Source organism: Rhinolophus sinicus, linkage group LG03 (genome assembly GCF_036562045.2).
Source record: "Rhinolophus sinicus isolate RSC01 linkage group LG03, ASM3656204v1, whole genome shotgun sequence".
Lineage (NCBI taxonomy): Eukaryota > Metazoa > Chordata > Mammalia > Chiroptera > Rhinolophidae > Rhinolophus > Rhinolophus sinicus.
Window position 1 is genome coordinate 126,098,320 of NC_133753.1, and position 18,139 is coordinate 126,116,458.

The following is an 18,139-nucleotide window of genomic DNA, read 5'->3' on the forward strand; positions in this document are numbered from 1 at the left end:
GTATAGTGTTCATAAGAATACTTCTATTTCTCTTGGCAATAGATTTGTAATTCTAATGATGGCACAAAGGTTGACATCAAAACTATTGTGAGCTAGCTTGTGTAACTACGGATGTTTCTATGATATCTGATAGGAACATGAAAGTCAACAGAAGTTTGCCTTTAGGTAAACAAAATAAGCTAGTTTTGGAGATCTTGGATGTGAGGTAAGGTGCCCCCACAGAAAACTAAAAATGTAGGTCAAGAGATCAAGAGGGAGTTTGGCATTAGGTGGAGGTTTAGGAATTACCTGCAGAGAAGACACCTGAAGAAATGGACTTGAATGTAATTTCCAAGGGAGCAGGATCAGAAAGAAGAGGACTGAGGAGATACTTAACAGTGTCCAAATTTTGAAAGACTAGAGGAAAAGGAAGAGTCTGTGTATGTCTCGGTGTGGAAGAGGAGACTCGCACCAGATGAAGACGTAATATTTCTCTTTAAGAGGCTTGGAATCCTTTAGAAAAACTAAATAAAAAGGAGCAGTTAGGAGCTAGTTATCTTTCAAGCTGAATAATTGAGGAAGCCTAGTTCTTGGAAGAAGAGAGATTAATGAGAAGCACTTAAGAAAATCAAATATTTTTAAGTCCAAAGTGATTGAACAGTACAAGTAAGAGAAGAAAAAAGGCTTTAACTAATGACAGAATTAAAATAAATGCAGCAATTCTCTTTATTACGTTCTCACCTAATTCAGATTGGAAACTAAAATAAACGGAAGGGGAAATATATGGGAAAGCATTAGGGGGAAAGTACTACTATCTTCATTCCAGCTGTAAGCAGTTGCCAGACTTGGAACTAGAAACATAAAAAGAATTTTCCTACGAACTCTGTGCCGTGAGTGGGGCAGCCTATGGGAGAGGTAGTGGTATCTTATTCCTTATGTTTAGCCTTAAACTGTTTTTATGTTGAGTTCTTCTGCCCCTCAGTGCACAAGATTTGTATTAAAATATTTTAAGGTGTTCTACTTGCATAGTTAGTGGCTTATCAGTATGTGAATGTAATTATGTCTTCACCGTAAAGATTTCCCCAGTCATGGTTGTGTTTGTTTTTCAGTCTGTTTGATGGCTTTGCGGATGGACTAGGAGTTGCTGAAGCCATTTCTTACGTGGATCCTCAGTTCCTCACCTACATGGCTCTGGAAGAACGCTTAGCCCAGGCTATGGAGGTATTTTAGTGACTCTGATGAACATGTATAAATTGGTGGGATGCAAAAGGATAAAAATCAAAGGTGTTTTTTTAATTACTCTTACGAAAAGGTGAATAATTTTCTCATTAATTTAATGACAATTACTGAATAGTGATTGGCACCAGTATGTGTATATACATTACACTTGACATCCTGCCGATTTGCCTAAAATTGCAATATTTCACAGTTTTTACTCCAGAATGGAAGATGTTTTTCCTTTAGAACTATACTTTTCCTCTATTGAATTACATCGGTCTGTGAATCTGAATATTTTATACACACGTGCACAGGTATATTTGTGAGATGAAATTGAAGACCTCTAAGGATTTATTGCAAATCACTTCCTTTAATAGCATTTAATAGCATTTTGTGTTGAAATTTTCTGAGATTAGAAAGTCCAGTTTAGATTCATAAATTAGATAATAGGTAAGTAGATAGAGACAAACTGACCTATCTATGTATACACACACACACCGACACACACACACACACGCGCGCACACACACACACACACACGCGGCATGTACACGCATTTAAGTTAGTTCTGCTTTGGTATCACCTTTTTATGTGTCTGTACAATCTTCTATGGAGATCATTGCTCTCAGTTATGCGTCATGGTGTATGTTCTCAAAGTGCCATACTAGGAGAAAACTCAGAAAGAACATCATGAGACACGATCCACTTGGGACTTTCCCCAGATTAACTTGCCAGATTCTGACATGTGTGAAATAGTGTACAGCATGCTAACTTACATCAGCGATATAATATATAAAGATTTAGGATCACTAACTTCCTTGAGCTAGATAAATTTTAAGGGGCCACAATGGAATACATCTGTTCTAGAGTCTGGTTTCACAGTGCTCAGTCTTTTCCATTCTTATACTAGTGGTTTATGATCAACAATGAGATCTTAAAAAACAAGTTTGGAGAATTAAAAGTTTTACTATTTGTTACTAATGAGAAATGTGACATTTTGATTGGCATCTTGAAAGAAGAGCCAGAGAGATTGGTCATGGAGGTCATGCTAGGTACACGCACTAGCAGAATGGACAAAGACGAGGCTGAAAGAACGTAGTTTGTCCAGGGAACGTACAGTTCCCACATTATTGGCTTCTGCTCATAGGGAACCCAATAGCACTGCCGCTTTCAGTTATTGTTACACATCTGTCTTGCTTCTGATTAATGGTGTTAAGAGTCTCCCTTCCCTACAGCTTAAGTTTCCTCAAATTTAGTTTTCTGCTTTATTTTATTTGAATTTGAGACATGTTTGACCCCTGGAGAATTGATATAGTTTCATCTTCATATCACTCTCTAGAAATGTTTATTTTTCTGTCTAGTACGCATCTATTTAATCATTTTGAAAAATAAAGCTGAAATAATTTATGATTTGTGATTTTTCCTTTCAGATTTAACACCAGCATTCTTTAACTCACACAAAAACAAATAATAAGACAAGCAGTGCTTTTACTTGTTTTTTCCCTCAAGTTACCCTCACTCATTTTAAGCAATAGTTGTTTTAATTTCTGTTATTTTTTCAATATTAGATTGATCTTTCTTTTCATGTAGTGGCTGTTGGTGAAAATAGGGCAAAATATTTAAGATTTTCAACTTTTTGAAACAATGTGTTAAAGATTGTTACTTACTCCCAAATTTTTTTGGGGAAAAAGGTATTCCTTTGCACATGTTTATGTTGATATCTAAAAATTTTAAGCATATATTCTAAGTAATACTGCATCTCTACAATAAAAGTATGTTCAAGAATTTAAATGTAAAAAAATAGGTTCAGATTGAGTTAAAATTGTTAGTAGTATAAACTGTTATAAATTTTGACAAATAATTATTTAAGCAAAATAAAATTTTACTGGTAAAATGCATCTCTTAATGAGATGGAAGCCTTTTTCCTTATTAATTAATTTTATTTATTCCTAGAATGAGATGCAGTTCAGCATCAATTTTATTTCTGTTTTTCATTTTTATGAATACAAGCTAGAGAAACCTAGTTCACACAAATAAATTGATAGGGATGAAAGTTTATTGTCACTCAGTTCTTCTGAGATATTTGCCAACATTACATCAACTCAACTTGTTTAGATCCTCCTTCAATTTTCTTAAAAGCAGAGTATTGGAAACCATCTACAAAGATTTGTTTTTCCGTCATTAGAGTTCAGTTTGACCCAAGTATTTCAGATTGCTCCCTTGAATTGGTAAGAAGTATGCTTTTATTTATAAAGTAGAGAAAATATAAAGAGGAATGTGGGAACAGAGAACCAGCATGATACTTTGACTGCAGATGCAGTCTTAGGACATCAGTTTGAAGAAAGATTACGTAATAAAGTTAATTGAAATTGAGTCTCTTATGACTCACCTTGCCTTTGGACTCCTTGGGAAGTCGTTACATGCTTACAGAGCACTGAGTGTAGGCCTTACGAAGGTAGTACACGGGTAAGAGATGGGCTTTCGAGTTAATCTGTGTGACCTTGGACAGTTCCCTTAACCTCTTTAAGCTTCAGGGCCTTGTCTACAAAATGGGAATAGTACAGTTTACTTCATGGATTATTGTGAGATTTTGTTTAAGTACTTAACAAAAAGTTGATGCAGTGGCAAGCTCTCAGTAAATGGCTATATTCAAAGATATTCGAATCAGCAGTCAATCAACTGGTAATCTAGTAAATCTGGATTCAGTGGTCATTCAAAATCAATATTAAATAATTTGTTATAAATCTTCATTCTTTAAAAATGCAATTCTTTATTCTTTAGAAGCTAAATTTTGTTCTGACAAAGGATTATGTTACTTTAAACCTAGATATCTTCCAATTAGGCTATTTAGGCTATTTAGTTTTCTTTCTAACACTTGGACTAACTTTTGAAAATCTTTTGTCCTTCCTAAGGTATGGATGGATTATTACATCTTTATAGATTTTCATAGCAATGGCTATAAAATAGTCTCTCTTGCTCTTGTTGCTTATAAGTGATCCCAAGTCACCTTAAGTATATGTCAGTACCAAGGCAAGAAATTATTTTTACTTTACATGTATGAAATTCCAGGTATTTATTAGCCCTGCAAATGTGCAGATAATCATCAGAAAGGAATAGTAAGCCCACTGAGACAAACATGTATCGAAGTATAGTTAGCCTGGAATAACCTCCCAAATGGAACTTACTATAAATAGCATCCCTTCGTTTTATGTGTAGCACAGATGAGTTCTTGCAGAGTCTGTCTATCTTGAGAAGTATATAAGGAATTGGAGGAGATTCATGTTTATAGTTACGTGAGAAAGAAGGGACACATACCAGGCTCTTACTTTCCATTTTCTCTCTTGATAGGAATGTTTAATATAAAGAATTGTTAACTATAACGGGATTAGGGTAAGGGGGTCTTGCTTAGGAAGGAATAAAGATAATTCTAAAGAATATAGAAAAAGTACATGAAAGGAACAGCCACCACCTGTAGGGCTAAGATCACCTAAGGAAGTCACCATTCCCCTCCAGGGCTGGTGTCCTCACCTTGATGGAGATGACACAGTCGTGGCGTAATATGGCAGAGAAGTCACTGTGGTGCTGTCTTGGCAGAACTTGGTGGACAGGAGCCCTGATGGGTGCTAGGGAGAATGGTTCCTAGGGAGACGTCGAACTGGAAGCACTCTCCACAGAGCTGTCCAAGGGGCTTCTGGGGAAGCTCCTGGCACTAGGTGCTTGTGGCTGCGTTCATTACAAGAGCTCTGTGCTGGGGAAGCCGTGCACATTGCAGGAATTTGGTACTGGTGAAAGCCATGTGTGCCACACAAGCCTGTCTAGTAGTCACACAGGGATCAGAAGCAAAGCCCTTTTCCTCCTGCAGTGCCTCTTTAGTATCCTCTACAAACAAAACCTAAATAACATGACAAGTCAGAAGGGAAAATATTTAAATGGCCCAAATCCATTTTCACAGAGCTGACAAAAATGGTGAATTTGGACCTGAGGAGCAATAATGGATAACTGAAACAGTTATCCCTTTGACTACTTGGATACCATATACACCTTTCTATGCACATTTCGACTCCCGTCCAACAACAGTACAACTATATTGCTACAATACAAGATATAGCTATTTTTACAAATGAAGTTTTCAGCCTTTCCCCAGAATGAATAGTCCCAAGAGTCGTTGTGTCCATCGCTGGCTATATTAATTACTCCACAAATTCAGTCAGTCACACTAAATATTATTTTATATAAAGATTAAATTATAAAATTTCTATGTGAAATAAAAATGGGAAGGAGAGAAAATAGCACATGCAAATATATATAACAAGCAAATAGAAAGTATGCAAAGCTACCTGGCCTTGTTTCTGTATTTGGTCACGGGCTGTAACTGATAGCTATGGTTTCCTTCTTTCATAATCCATTCTACATTTTTCCTGCCTTCAGCGAAAATTTTAGCTGGTTAGGATTCTTTACTTGGTGGAGTGAGCCAAACCTACATTCCTGAAGAGTGTGTGTCCTCAATTATCTAGTCTTTTTTGGCTGCTGTAGTTTTCTGGTAATTTTACTGGGGGGCACAGAAGTACTGAGATATACATTATAAGTTGAGATTATCATAGAATTTGCAAATAGAGGAAGGCTGGTCTTTGGAGGTTAAGCTACTTCTACTTGTAAAAGGATGCTCAATGACTTGGGGATTCAAAATACGGTTGACCCTTAAACAACACGGGTTTGAACTGTATGTCCACCTATGTGCACAAATTTTTCATCTTGTAAACAGATGGCATAAACTTATGTATTGATAAATACAATACAGTATTTTCCTTATGATATTAACATTTTCTTTAGGTTTATTGAAAGAATACAGTATATAATTCATATAACATACAAAATATGTGTTAATCGACTGTTTATGTTACCGGTAAGGTTCCTGTTAACAGTAGACTAACAGTAGTGTACTTTTGGAAGAGACAAAAGTTATACATGGATTTTCAACTGCACAGGGGTCAGCCCCTGCGTTGTTCAAGGGTCAGCTGTAATCAGTTTCATCTTACTACAACCAGATGTCCCCATTCTTTCTAAGTTTCAGAATGTTTTAACCAATCCATGATAAAACCTTTGAAAAACTTAACAAGACTGAAAATTAAATTCTCATTTGAATTCAGCCAATTTGCCAACTAAATTTTATATATGATTTTTAGAAATAAGAGGGTTTTCTTAGATCTTCACAAACACTCTGTTTATTTTACTGTGGGTTCACTCTTAGAATTAATGAGCCTGAATTTGTCATTTTCTGTTTGTAAGTGTGTAAGAGCACTTAAAGGATCCATCTCACATCACAGTTTTTCTAGTCGTCATTACTGCCATAAGGTCAAGTGCAGAAGCCGCCTAGGCTCCCAAGACACGTGCTTTAGTTGGCGCTTCATTGCAGTCAACCACAGTGATAGTTTGATTAATTGTGAGGCCACTATAGGCCATGGATTAATAGCATCCCTTTCCTGTTGGCAAGGAGCTCGGCACTGAGCTTAAGCCCAAAGGCCTAATGCCTGATACCAGTTCTGTGTCAGTCTGGGCTCAGTCTCAAGAGAGAAAACAGTAATTTGAACAGGGTAAGCTTAATATAAAAAATCAACTGTAGCAGGAGACTAGAGTAATGAGGGATTGGCTACTAGGAAGTAAGGTGAACTAAAGAATACAGGAATAGCAAATTTAAGGAATCGGTCACCTTCGGACTGAGATGGAACATTCCACCCCCCCACCCTCTGGGACTGAGATCCAGACTGTGTTGCTGAGGACACAGCCATGGCTCTTAGAGAAGTGTTTGTGCTGCTGAGCTGGCAGACCTTCCAGGAAATCTGCCCTCTGGAACTTGGCAAAAGTCTGCCTTCTGGAGTGCTGAAAAACTGCTTACAGGGAGGTGACTAACTTAGAAGCACTGTGCACCACAACCACCCAAGATGGGTGGCAGGGGAAGCTGCTGGCCAGCTTATACTCCAGCTGTCAGGTGCTGGAGAAGCCGCTCTCACTAGAGGAGCTTGATGCTGGAAAAGCCATCTGTGCTGCAGAAGCCTGCAGTAGGGAAGCCACACACTCTAAGGGCCTGTCCAGCAAGTCCACTGGAACCAAGCAGCAGAGCCCTTTTCCTTCTGTGATGTGTCTCTCAAGCCTAAGATCACGTAAACCAGCAAAGAAAAACTATTTAAAAGTCCCAGATCTGTGTTCACAGAGCAGAAGTGAAAGGTGAACTTGGAACTGAGAGGCAATAATTCAATTACTGGTACACTGTCTTTCTTATTGCAGTATCTCTGCAAATTCAGAGTCAAATTTGGTGTTCAGTTCTTTTTAATTATATTAACTCTCATTGATGAACCATTTTTTGCTTTCTTGTTTTTCAGTCCTGACTTTGCTTTGACCTTGGCCCTATCCTCTATTGTTAGTCATCTCAAATCCTTTTTGGAAAGACATAATTTGTTGATAAAGTATCTAGGTTAGATCCTAAGTATACAGAAGATTGTGTTTGCCATCCATGAGAACAGAATAACTATTAGGCAGAATCTTCCTCCTACCTGGGAGGCCCAATTTGTTTATTTAGTTTTTATTGTGGTAACGTACACATAAAATTTACCATTCTACCCATTTTTAAGTATATAGCTAAGTGGAATTAAATACATTGTAAACAATAACTCCCCACTTCCCTTTCTCCCCAACCCATGGCAACTACCATTCTGTCTCTGATTTTTGCTACGTTAGGTGCCTCAATGATGTGGAATCATATGACGTTTATCTTTCTGTGACTGACTTATTTCCCTTAGTATAATGCCTGTAAGGATCATTCATGTTATAGCATATGTCAGAATTTCCTTCTTTTTCAAGGCTGAATAATATTTCATTTTATGTATAATATATACCACATTTTTTCCAGCTTTATTGAGATACAGTTTACATACGAGGTGTGACAATTAAGTTTGCGAACTTGTTACAATGATGTTGCTAACCTTTTTTGATATCAGAGGGATTATTCATTATGAATTTGTACCAGCTGGACAAACAGTTAACCAAGTTTACTATTTGGAAGTGCTGAAAAGGCTACAGGAAACAGACAACAAGACAAACAAATGAAGAAACAAAAACTCATAGACATAAACAATAGTTTAGTGGTTACCGAGACTAAGGAGGGAGGGTTTTCTAGAAGAGGGTAAATGGGGTCATGGTAACAGAAGGAGAACTGACTCTGGGTGGTGAACACATAAAGTGAGATATAGATGATGTATCACAGAATTGTACACCTGAAATCTATGTAACTTTACTAACAATTGTCACCCCAATAAACTTCAATTAAAAGAAAAAAGTTAGACCTGAACTTTCCACCAACAATTCACGGCTCTTGTATCACAACAATGCACCAGCTCACACAGCACTGTCTGTGAGGGAGTTTTTAGCCAGTAAACAAATGTATTGGAACACCCTCCCTACTCACCTGATCTGGCCCCCAGTGACTTCTTTCTTTACCCAAAAATAAAGGAAATATTGAAAGGAAGACATTTTGATGACATTCAGGACATCAAGGGTAATACGATGACAGCTTTGATGGCCATTCGAGAAAAAGAGTTCCAAAATTGCTTTGAAAGGTGAAGTAGGCCCTGGAGTCGGTGCATAGCTTCCCAAGGGGAGTACTTCGAAAGTGACCATAGTGATATTCAGCAGTGAGGTACGTAGCACTTTTTCTAGGATGAGTTCGCGAACTTAATTGTCCGACCTCATATAATGTGTAAGTTTAAGGTGTGCAATGTGTTGATTTGATGAACTTATATATTGTGAAGTCATTATCATAATAGAGTTACTTAATACCTCCATCACCTCATGTAATTACCATTTCTTTCTTGTGGTAATAACAAAGACTCTCTTTGCAACTTTCAAGTATATAATACAATATTGTTAAGTATAATCACTATGCTGTACAATAGATCCTCTTAACTTGATCATCTTATAACTGGAAGTTTATACCCTTTGATCAACATCTCCTCATCCCATAACAACCAGTCTACTCTCTGTTTTTATGAGTTCAGCTTTTTTAGATTCCACATATAAGTTATACATTATTTGTGTTTCTCTAACTGATTTCATTTGGCATAATGCCCTCAGGATCCATCCATGTTGCCACAAATGGCAGGATTTTCTTCTTTCTCATGGTTGAATGAGGTTTCATTGTGTATATATATATACCACATCTCTTTATCCGTTCATCCATTGGTGAACACTTAGGTTGCTTCCGTATGTTCGCTATTGTGAATAGTGCTGCAATGAACATAGGGGTGCAGCTATCTCTTCAGAATCCTGATTTTATTTCCTTTAAATAAGATGCCCAGAAGTGGAATTGTTGGATCATATGGTAATTCTATTTTTTTATTTTTTTTTATTTGAGGAACTTCCTATTGTTTTCCAAAGTGGCTATACCAATTTACGTTCCCACCAGCAGTGCATAAGGGTCTCCTTGTCCCCACAGCTTTGCCAACACTTGTTATTACTTGTCTTCTTTTTTTTTTTTTTTTTTTTTTTAAGTTTCAGGTTATTGTCTTTTAGGTGATAGCATTATAGCAGGTTTCAGGTGATATCAATTTGTGGTTTTGATTTGCATTTCCCTGATGATTACTGATGTTCAGCATCTTTTCATGTACCTGTCAGTTTTTTTCTTTAGCAAAATGTCTATTCATTTCCTCCGCTCAGTTTTTTAATTAGGTTGTTTGTTTTTATTGTTATTGTGTAATATCAGTTCCTTATATATTTTGGATATTAACCATTTATCAGATATATGATTTGCAAATATTTTCTATAATTTTGTTTTTCATTTTGTTGATTGTTTCCTTTACTATGCATAAGCTTTTTAGTTTGATGTAGTCTCATTTATTTTTGCTTTTGTTGCTTGTGCTTCTGTTGTCGTAGCCAAAAAATCATCACCAAGACCAACGTCAAGGAACTTTTCCCCAGTGTTTTCTTCTAGGAGTTTTACTGTTTCAGGTCTTAGTTTTTAATCCATTTTGAGCTAATCTTTGTGAGTGATATAAGGTAGGGGTTCAGTTTAATTCATGTGATTATCCACTTTTCCCAGCACCATTTATTGAAAAGATTATCTTTTCCCCATGGAGTATTTCTGGCTCCTTTATCAAATATTAGTTGTCTGTATATGCCAGGGTTTATTTCTCGGCTCTTGATTCTGTTCCATTGATCCATATGTCTATTTTTATGCCAGTACCATACTGTTTTGATTACTATAATTCTATTAGTATTTATTTAGTACTTTATTGTTTTTGACACTATTATGAATGGGATTATTTCCTTTATTTCTTTTTCAACTATTTTATTGTTAATGTATAGAAACACATTTGATGTCCATATGTTGGTTTTGTATCCTGTAACTTTACTGAATTTACTGATTAGTTCTAATGTAGTTTGCTTGTCTGTTTGTTTTCTGGTGGAGTGTTTAATATTTTCTATATATAAGATGGTATCTGCAAACAAAGACAATTTTATTTCTTCCATTCCTATTTAGATGCTTTTTTTTCTTTTTCTTGCCTGATTGCTTTGGCTCGGACATCCAGTGCTATGTTGAATATGAGTGATGAGAATAGGCACCCTTGTGTTCTTTATCTTAGAGGGAAAGCTTTCAACCTTTCACGCTTGATTGTGATGTTAGCTGTGGGTTTGTCATATACTTGTATGTATGCCTTTATCATGTTGAGGTATGTTCCTTTTATACCCAATTTGTTGGGAGTTTTTATTATGAAAGAATGCTGTATTTTGTCAAATGTTTTTTCTGCAAGTATTGAGATGATCATAATATTTTTAGCTTAATATTCTGTAAATATGGTATATTACATGTTGAATCGCATGTGTTATACTGTCCTTGAATCCCAAGGATAAATCCCACTTGATCTTCATGTATGATACTTTAAATGTGCTGTTGAATTCAGTTTGCTAGTATATTAAGATTTTTGCATTTATGTTTGTCAGGGTTATTGGGCTATGATTTTCTTGTAGTGTACTAATCTGACCTTGGGTATCGGGGTAATGCTAGCATCATAAAATGTGTTTGGGAATGTTCCTCCTCTTCACTTTTTTGAAAGAGTTTGGGAACGATTGACATTAATTTTTCAATGTTTTGTAGAATTTCCCAGGGAAACCCTCAGATCCTGGGCTTTTCTTTGTTGGTAGAATTTTTATTTATTAAGGTTCAATTTTCTGACGCATTCAAATTTTTTATTTCTTCATTCTTGGTAAGTTGTATATTTCTAGGAATTTACCCATTTCTTTCAGGTTGTCCAATTTGTTGGTGTATAACTCATGATAACTCCCCTAAGATCCTTTGTATTTCTGTGGTATCAGTTGTAATGTTTCCTCTTTCTTTTTTTACTTTATTTGAATCTTCTCTCTTTTTTTCTTAGTCCAGCTACAGGTTGTCATTTTTGTTTATCTTTTTCTTAAAAAAAAACGAAAACAAAAACAAAAACCCAGCTCTTAATTTTGTTGATATTTTCTATTTTTCTGGTTTCTACTGCATTTATTTCTGCTCTGATCTTTGTTATTTCCTTTTTTCTTTTACTTTTGGCTTAGGTTGTTCTTTTTTCAGTCCTTGAGGTATAACATTAAGTTGTTTATCTGAGATCTTTTTTCTTAATGTAGGCATTTATTGCTATAAACTTCTCCTCAGAACTGCTTTACATCTCATATAAGTTTTGGCATGTTGTGTTTCCATTTTTGTTTGTTTCAAGATATCTTTTGATTTCTTCTTTGACACATTGGTTTTTCAGGAGTGTGTTGGTTAATTTCCACATATTTGGGAGTTGTCCAGTTTTCTTCCTGTTACTGATTTTTCATTTCTTGCTATTTTGGCCAGAAAAGAGTATTGATAAGATTTTAGTCTTTCGAAATTTGCTAAGACTTGTTTTGTGACCTATTATATAATCTATCCTGGAGAATATTCCATATGTACTTGAGAAGAACGTGTATTCTGCTGCCATTGTATGGAAAGTTCTTATATGTCTGTTAGATTTATTTCTAAAGTATAGCTCAAGTCCAATGTTTCCTTTTTGATTTTCTATCTGGATGATCTATTCATTGTTGAAAGTGAGGAATTAAACTATGCTAGTATTATTGTATTGTTGTCTAATCTCACTTCAGATCTGTTTTTATTTGCTTAATATATTTAGGTGCTCTGATGTTGGGTGCTTGTTTATTTATGATTGTTATATCCTCTTGATAAGTTCACCCTTTGTAATTATATAATAACCTGTTTGGCTCTTGTTACTGTTTTTGCTTAAAATTTGTTTTGTCTGATGTTAGTGTAGTTATTCCTGCTCCCTTTGGTTTCCACTTGCCTGGGATATCTTTTTCCATCCCTTCACTTTGAGCCTGTCCTTAAAGCTGATGTGATTCTCTTGTAGGCCGTACGTCAAACATCTTAACAGTCTATGTTACGATGATAACAACCTAACTTCTATTGCATACAAAAGCTCTACCATTTTATTTCCTCTTTTATGTTTTTGATGTGAAAAATTACCTATTTTTATACTGTATATTCTTTATCAAATATTATAGCTACAGTTATTTTTAATACTCTTGTTTTTTAACCTTTATACTTGAATAAAGTGATTAACACACCACATATTATTGATCCCGTACAGGAACTCCTAAGTTGGAAGAGATAACCACTCTTCTGAAAATATTAAATAATGGGCAAGTAGATGGTTATTGAGACAAATAGATTTTTGTTATACTTGTGAAAAGTAGGCTTTTTTGATGTGTTTTTGATGTTTTAGTTTGATGGTAATGATGATGGTTTCTTTTGGAAGAAGATAAACAGGGCAGTGGACTGAAGCAAAACAAACTAGCAAGAAGGAAATAATAGTGGATATAATTTTGAAGATAGCATTACTCTTTTAAAATGTTTTCTAACAAAGAACTATGACTTTTTTTTTTTTTTTTTTTCAGACTGCCCTGGCACATCTAGAGTCTCTTGCAGTAGATGTTGAGGTGGCCAATCCACCAGCTAGTAAGGAGAGCATTGATGGTCTTCCAGAGACCCTTGTTCTTGAAGATCACACTGGTAAGGGCAAAGCTGATCTCTAACGTTGAATGACACATTGCATGTTTAAGTATATAATCAATGAACTGAAAATATAAAATACTAACTGTCATTATATTTTCTATGAAACAAGATTCTGACGAACTTTCACCTAATACAAGAATATTTTTAATTTATCAAGTGATAGGTTGGGACAAATGTTTCCTAGTCAACTTTTCTACAAAAGCAATGTTTATTAAATTTCAAATTGTCACGTATTAGAAACATGTTTGCCAATTTATTGCTCAAATTCTGTTTTATCTTTCAGAGGTATCATCTATGAGTTCGTATGTTGGTTTTCAGTTTTATTAAAATTGAACTTTATGGGATTAAAATATCAAATTATTTGTTGTTTTCAGCTATTGGTCAGGAGCTATGCTGTCCAATCTGTTGCAGTGAGTATATTAAGGATGATATAGCAACAGAGTTACCCTGTCACCATTTCTTTCACAAACCTTGTGTCTCAATTTGGCTACAGAAGGTGAGTTTTATATTACTTTTTTTAAGTTAATATTTTAATAGTTCTTCCTACAAGTCAATGATGATAGTGGTGTCATTTAAGCTTATTTTATTTATATAGTTGGAGTACTTTTTAATTCAGTTTAATTTAATTAAAAATTGGTTACCTTTTAATGACTACAGATTAATGATAGTGTCAGACTATTTTACTTTACTAATATTGTCTATAAAATAATATAGACAACACAAACTACTTAACATCTTTAATCATATCCCTGAAATTGGACGTTTTCAAAAATAGCTCAAGCAAAGAAGTCTTTGATACTACTCAGAATACTGTAAAAATATACAGATATTCTATTAATCTGTATCAATATCTCTGCAAATGTATGAGAAATGTTTAATAATCTAACAAGTATCTCCTATTCAATTTTTTATATGTTGTCCTTAAATATTTACCCCCAAATTTTAAGTATATTTGTATTACTTAAGAAAAAAGAGTTTTACTTGAATCTCTGTGAACTCTATTTTAGTGTAAAGGATATTTACATGCAGTTCAGTATAAATCCCCAAATTACCTTCCCAGCTTATTTACTTATGAATATAGTGCCTCTCTTCTCTACAACTACTCCCTTCCTTTTTTCCTCTTCCTTCTCCCCTCCTTCCTCTCTTCTTTCCACTTCATCTTTGTCAAAACTCTACTTAAAATTTCTAAAATCCTATGCAGAAATGTTCACTATTCCTTTATAAAATCTAAAGTTTCTGTCTTGGCTTTTAAGGCCTTCTGTGAGCGAGCTCCCAAACTGTCTCTTCAGATTTACTCCTGTATAGCTATGTTTGCTTAGCCTGCTATCGTCTCCCCCCGGTACCTGTAAGATTAGATGGTCTAGGTGGGTCCAACTCCAGTTCCACCTTTTCTAAACTTCTACAATAGTATCACATCTTTAAGCAGTATTTAGTGTTTTGTGTTCCTGCAGTGTTGCAGACACCACTAGATGATTGCTGTATAATTTCCCATTTATTCCCCACAGTAACCCTGGGACATATTGGTATCCTTATTCTCATTTTCCAGTAATTGATACTCATACAAGGTTACACAGATAGTATGTGGTTGATGGAGAACGCATCTATCCGACGGTAAAATGTTGCTGTTAGGCCCAGTTTGTATGGCAAGTGCTCAATAAGTGTTTATAGAATTAAAGTCTTGAATTGTGAACATGATATATGTTGTACAACCATGAATTGTCATTGACTTTGCTATAACCCAAGGTAGCAATCTCTGTAGTCTCTTTCCAGTCAGGAAACAGCTTAGTGTGAAGCCTTTCCTCTGAGGAGAAGGTTCCCAAGATACAAATCTTTGTCACCTTTAACAGTGTAATTTCTGCATCCTGCTTTCTATCAGGGCGATCTCCTTGGGAAAAAGACCGGATTTGCAAAGTCACTAGATGACATATCTCTATAATCTGCCGTTCATAAAATGTTGTACTACCAATATAACTTATTTCCCTATCCCACCTGCCCTCCCAGGTGTATGGTTGATTTATTTTATCACTTAGAAAACACCTAACTCTCCATATCTTTTTTTAAAAGAAATTATATGGCCTATAAAGAAGGTCTGTGTGGTCCATCTGTACACTAAAGTCAGGCTTCAGTGTATATGCATGAGTGAGTGTGTGTGTGTTTAAATATATAGACATAGAAGGTCCCTAAGGAGGGTGATTTGGTGTAATACATGTGTGAGTGAATTAGGTCTGGTTTCTCTAATATATGCATCGTAGATTAAATATAATAATCAGTTCAGGTGAGGACGTGGCCTGACTCCTTGCTCACTCTGTCCCTCAGCAGCCATGATGAGCAGGGAGTGTAGTAGAGTCTCAATTAATACTCACTAAATGAAAGATGAGTGATCTCACAGATGTAAACATGATTAAGAGATACTGTTTACCCTCAAATAAATTAGTGTCTGATTGGGATGAAGAGGAAATATTAATAGTATCAAAATTTTGCCTCTCTATATTGTACGTGTTTGAAATTCATTTGGTTTTTGTTTTTAAGTTGTTTTGTTTTTAGGATAAAGATACTGTTTCTTTCTTTATTAAGATACTTGTGTGACAGTTAAGACCTTTCCATTGGCTATGAACTTGTGTTTTTCTCCTTCTAGTCGGGAACATGCCCTGTGTGCCGCCGTCATTTCCCACCTGCAATTATTGAAGCCTCTGCAGCTGCTTCCTCTGAGCCTGAGCACGAGGCCCCACCTTCAAGTGACAGCACTGCAGAAGCCCCCTAAACCTTAACACTTGAATGAGATCAGTCTATCAAAGTAAATCTGCAAATTCCTTCTAAATCTGATGTGCAAATAATTATATATAAATATATTAAAATGCTATATATAGTCTATGTCATAGTTTAGAAAGAGAATATTAACCTTTCTAAACTAAATTTAGGTTTGCTGGAAGTACTAAACATTTTCAAGCTGAATGTTGACGCAGTACATCCATTTTTTTTTTTTTAGTTGAATATGTTGATATTGTAAAGTCAAGCTTATCAATTAACTCTCTCCAGAAAAAATAATCATCTATGTGGCATACGTTATTGGTTTTCTCAGAAGTACTGCCACTAAGTGATTATGAGTAAGATCTCCCATTTGCATCAGATGTGAAGGCTGTGATCACAACAGTAGTAAAAATTGGTTTCATTGGAAATAAAAAGAATTCGAAAGCATGCTTTTTCATTGGTCCCTTTGCTTTTGCTACATCAGAACCTCTTGGTTCATGATACTGAGTGGTGTTTTTTTTTTAGGAAGGTGTCTATTCTTCCATCTTTGTTTAAAATTAGGACTCTTTAGAATGTCAAACAAAGGATATAATTCTGGCTATGGCATCACACAATTTTTAAATCATAAATGTAATCCCCTGGAAAGGTAGTAAAATAAATTATTATTATTTTATATTGGATGTGTTTAAAGTAAGGTTAGTAAAGCATATGAACAATCTAGCGTGCTCAGTGCTTGGTTCAATGAAATGAATTAGAAGGCCTTACAGAAATCCTTTCTACTTGGATAAAGTTATACTTGAAGGTCCAGAACACTCATGGCACATTTGTTTAGTAAATATTGGGTATAGTTAGTTTAAGGTAATTTTGGTTCTGAAATATTTTGGAAAATCGGAAAACATGCATACAGTGTTTTTAACACTTATTCTTTTGTATCCTAAAGGAAAATCTGAATCCTTAAAAAACTAAAAGGTTAAATGTGTAACTTGTATAAAGCATAAAATTGATGGGGCATAGGACAGATTTGGCCATAACCTTTTTATAACATATCTAAACCTTACTGTGTTGTAATTTATTTATTTAAAGTATTCTTGAACAATGATTATCCATATTACATTATCAGTATTTGTTTCTTTGCACTAATTTTGGTAAAATTATTCACCTGGAACTGAAAATAGGTAGTTTCAAAGCCATGGGTGAAAAGGAAGTAGGTTATATGATTGCTCAGTGACTGTGTGAACAGAACTAAATATGTACACAGTTTCTTTCTTATTTTCCTTTGTTTAAAAGAGAAAAGAAGATCCTGTCCTGAGATTTACCCTCTAAAAGAGTTCTATTCCAAAGCTCCTACAAAAGTGAGCAAATTAGCTTCCCTTATTCTATTTCATGGGAAATTTGACCCTCAAGGTCGTCTTTGTAATAATGTCACTCTAGGTTAAGATTGCACAGCTTTCTGTTTATGTGATCACACCCAGCTGGCAATTATGTACAGATATTGAGGTAATACTTAACTTATGGATGTGATTTGGTAGCAACACCAGGGAATGAAGTTAGAATACCCCATTTGAGCAAGTAAAATAGTAAAGCACATAGTGAGTGTACATCCATTCAAGTAGTACATTGATAATTTAATATTTGGCCATGTAAAAGGAATATTTATATGGCATCCCAAATGCAAAATTACATTATATTTGTGTAATTTCTCTGAATATTTATATTCCATCTCCTTTCTTCATTCTTAAATGAATTTTCACTGTTGGCACATTTGAGGCTTAAATATAAGGAACATAACACTTGCATTCTGATTTTTGCATATATTGTAAATGTGTCTGGTATTTACAGCAAAATACTGTGTATCATTTTATGGGTTAAAAAAAAGCAAAAAAAAAACAACCTGAACATTGCATGCATGTAATGTGGTGAATTTGTAACTTAGGGGTTCTTTGGGGCTTCTGTGACTTTGGAAATGCTTACATTCAGGCCTTAATGTTGCATTAGCTAGCATGTTTTCCTTCTGATGTATATAGTCTTGGTTGTATAAACTAATCTTTGCTTGTTTTCTACTTTGTGATCTTTCCATACTATATTTCATTGATGATCAGTTAGTGTCAA

At 35.0% G+C, this 18,139-nt stretch overlaps 1 protein-coding gene across 2 annotated transcripts in view; it reads left to right on the forward strand.

The window, feature by feature from the left end:
• Positions 1-17,920, forward strand: part of PJA2 (praja ring finger ubiquitin ligase 2) — a 64,223-nt gene extending 46,303 nt beyond the window's left edge. For both annotated transcript variants that reach the window (XM_019727988.2, XM_019727989.2), the window contains exons 7-10: positions 1,089-1,200; positions 13,165-13,279; positions 13,657-13,778; positions 15,918-17,920. In XM_019727988.2, the coding sequence (XP_019583547.2) occupies positions 1,089-1,200; positions 13,165-13,279; positions 13,657-13,778; positions 15,918-16,043 (475 nt within the window). In that variant the 3' untranslated portion in view covers positions 16,044-17,920. The remainder of the gene's footprint in view (positions 1-1,088; positions 1,201-13,164; positions 13,280-13,656; positions 13,779-15,917) is intronic.
• The last annotated feature ends 219 nt before the right edge of the window (positions 17,921-18,139 follow it).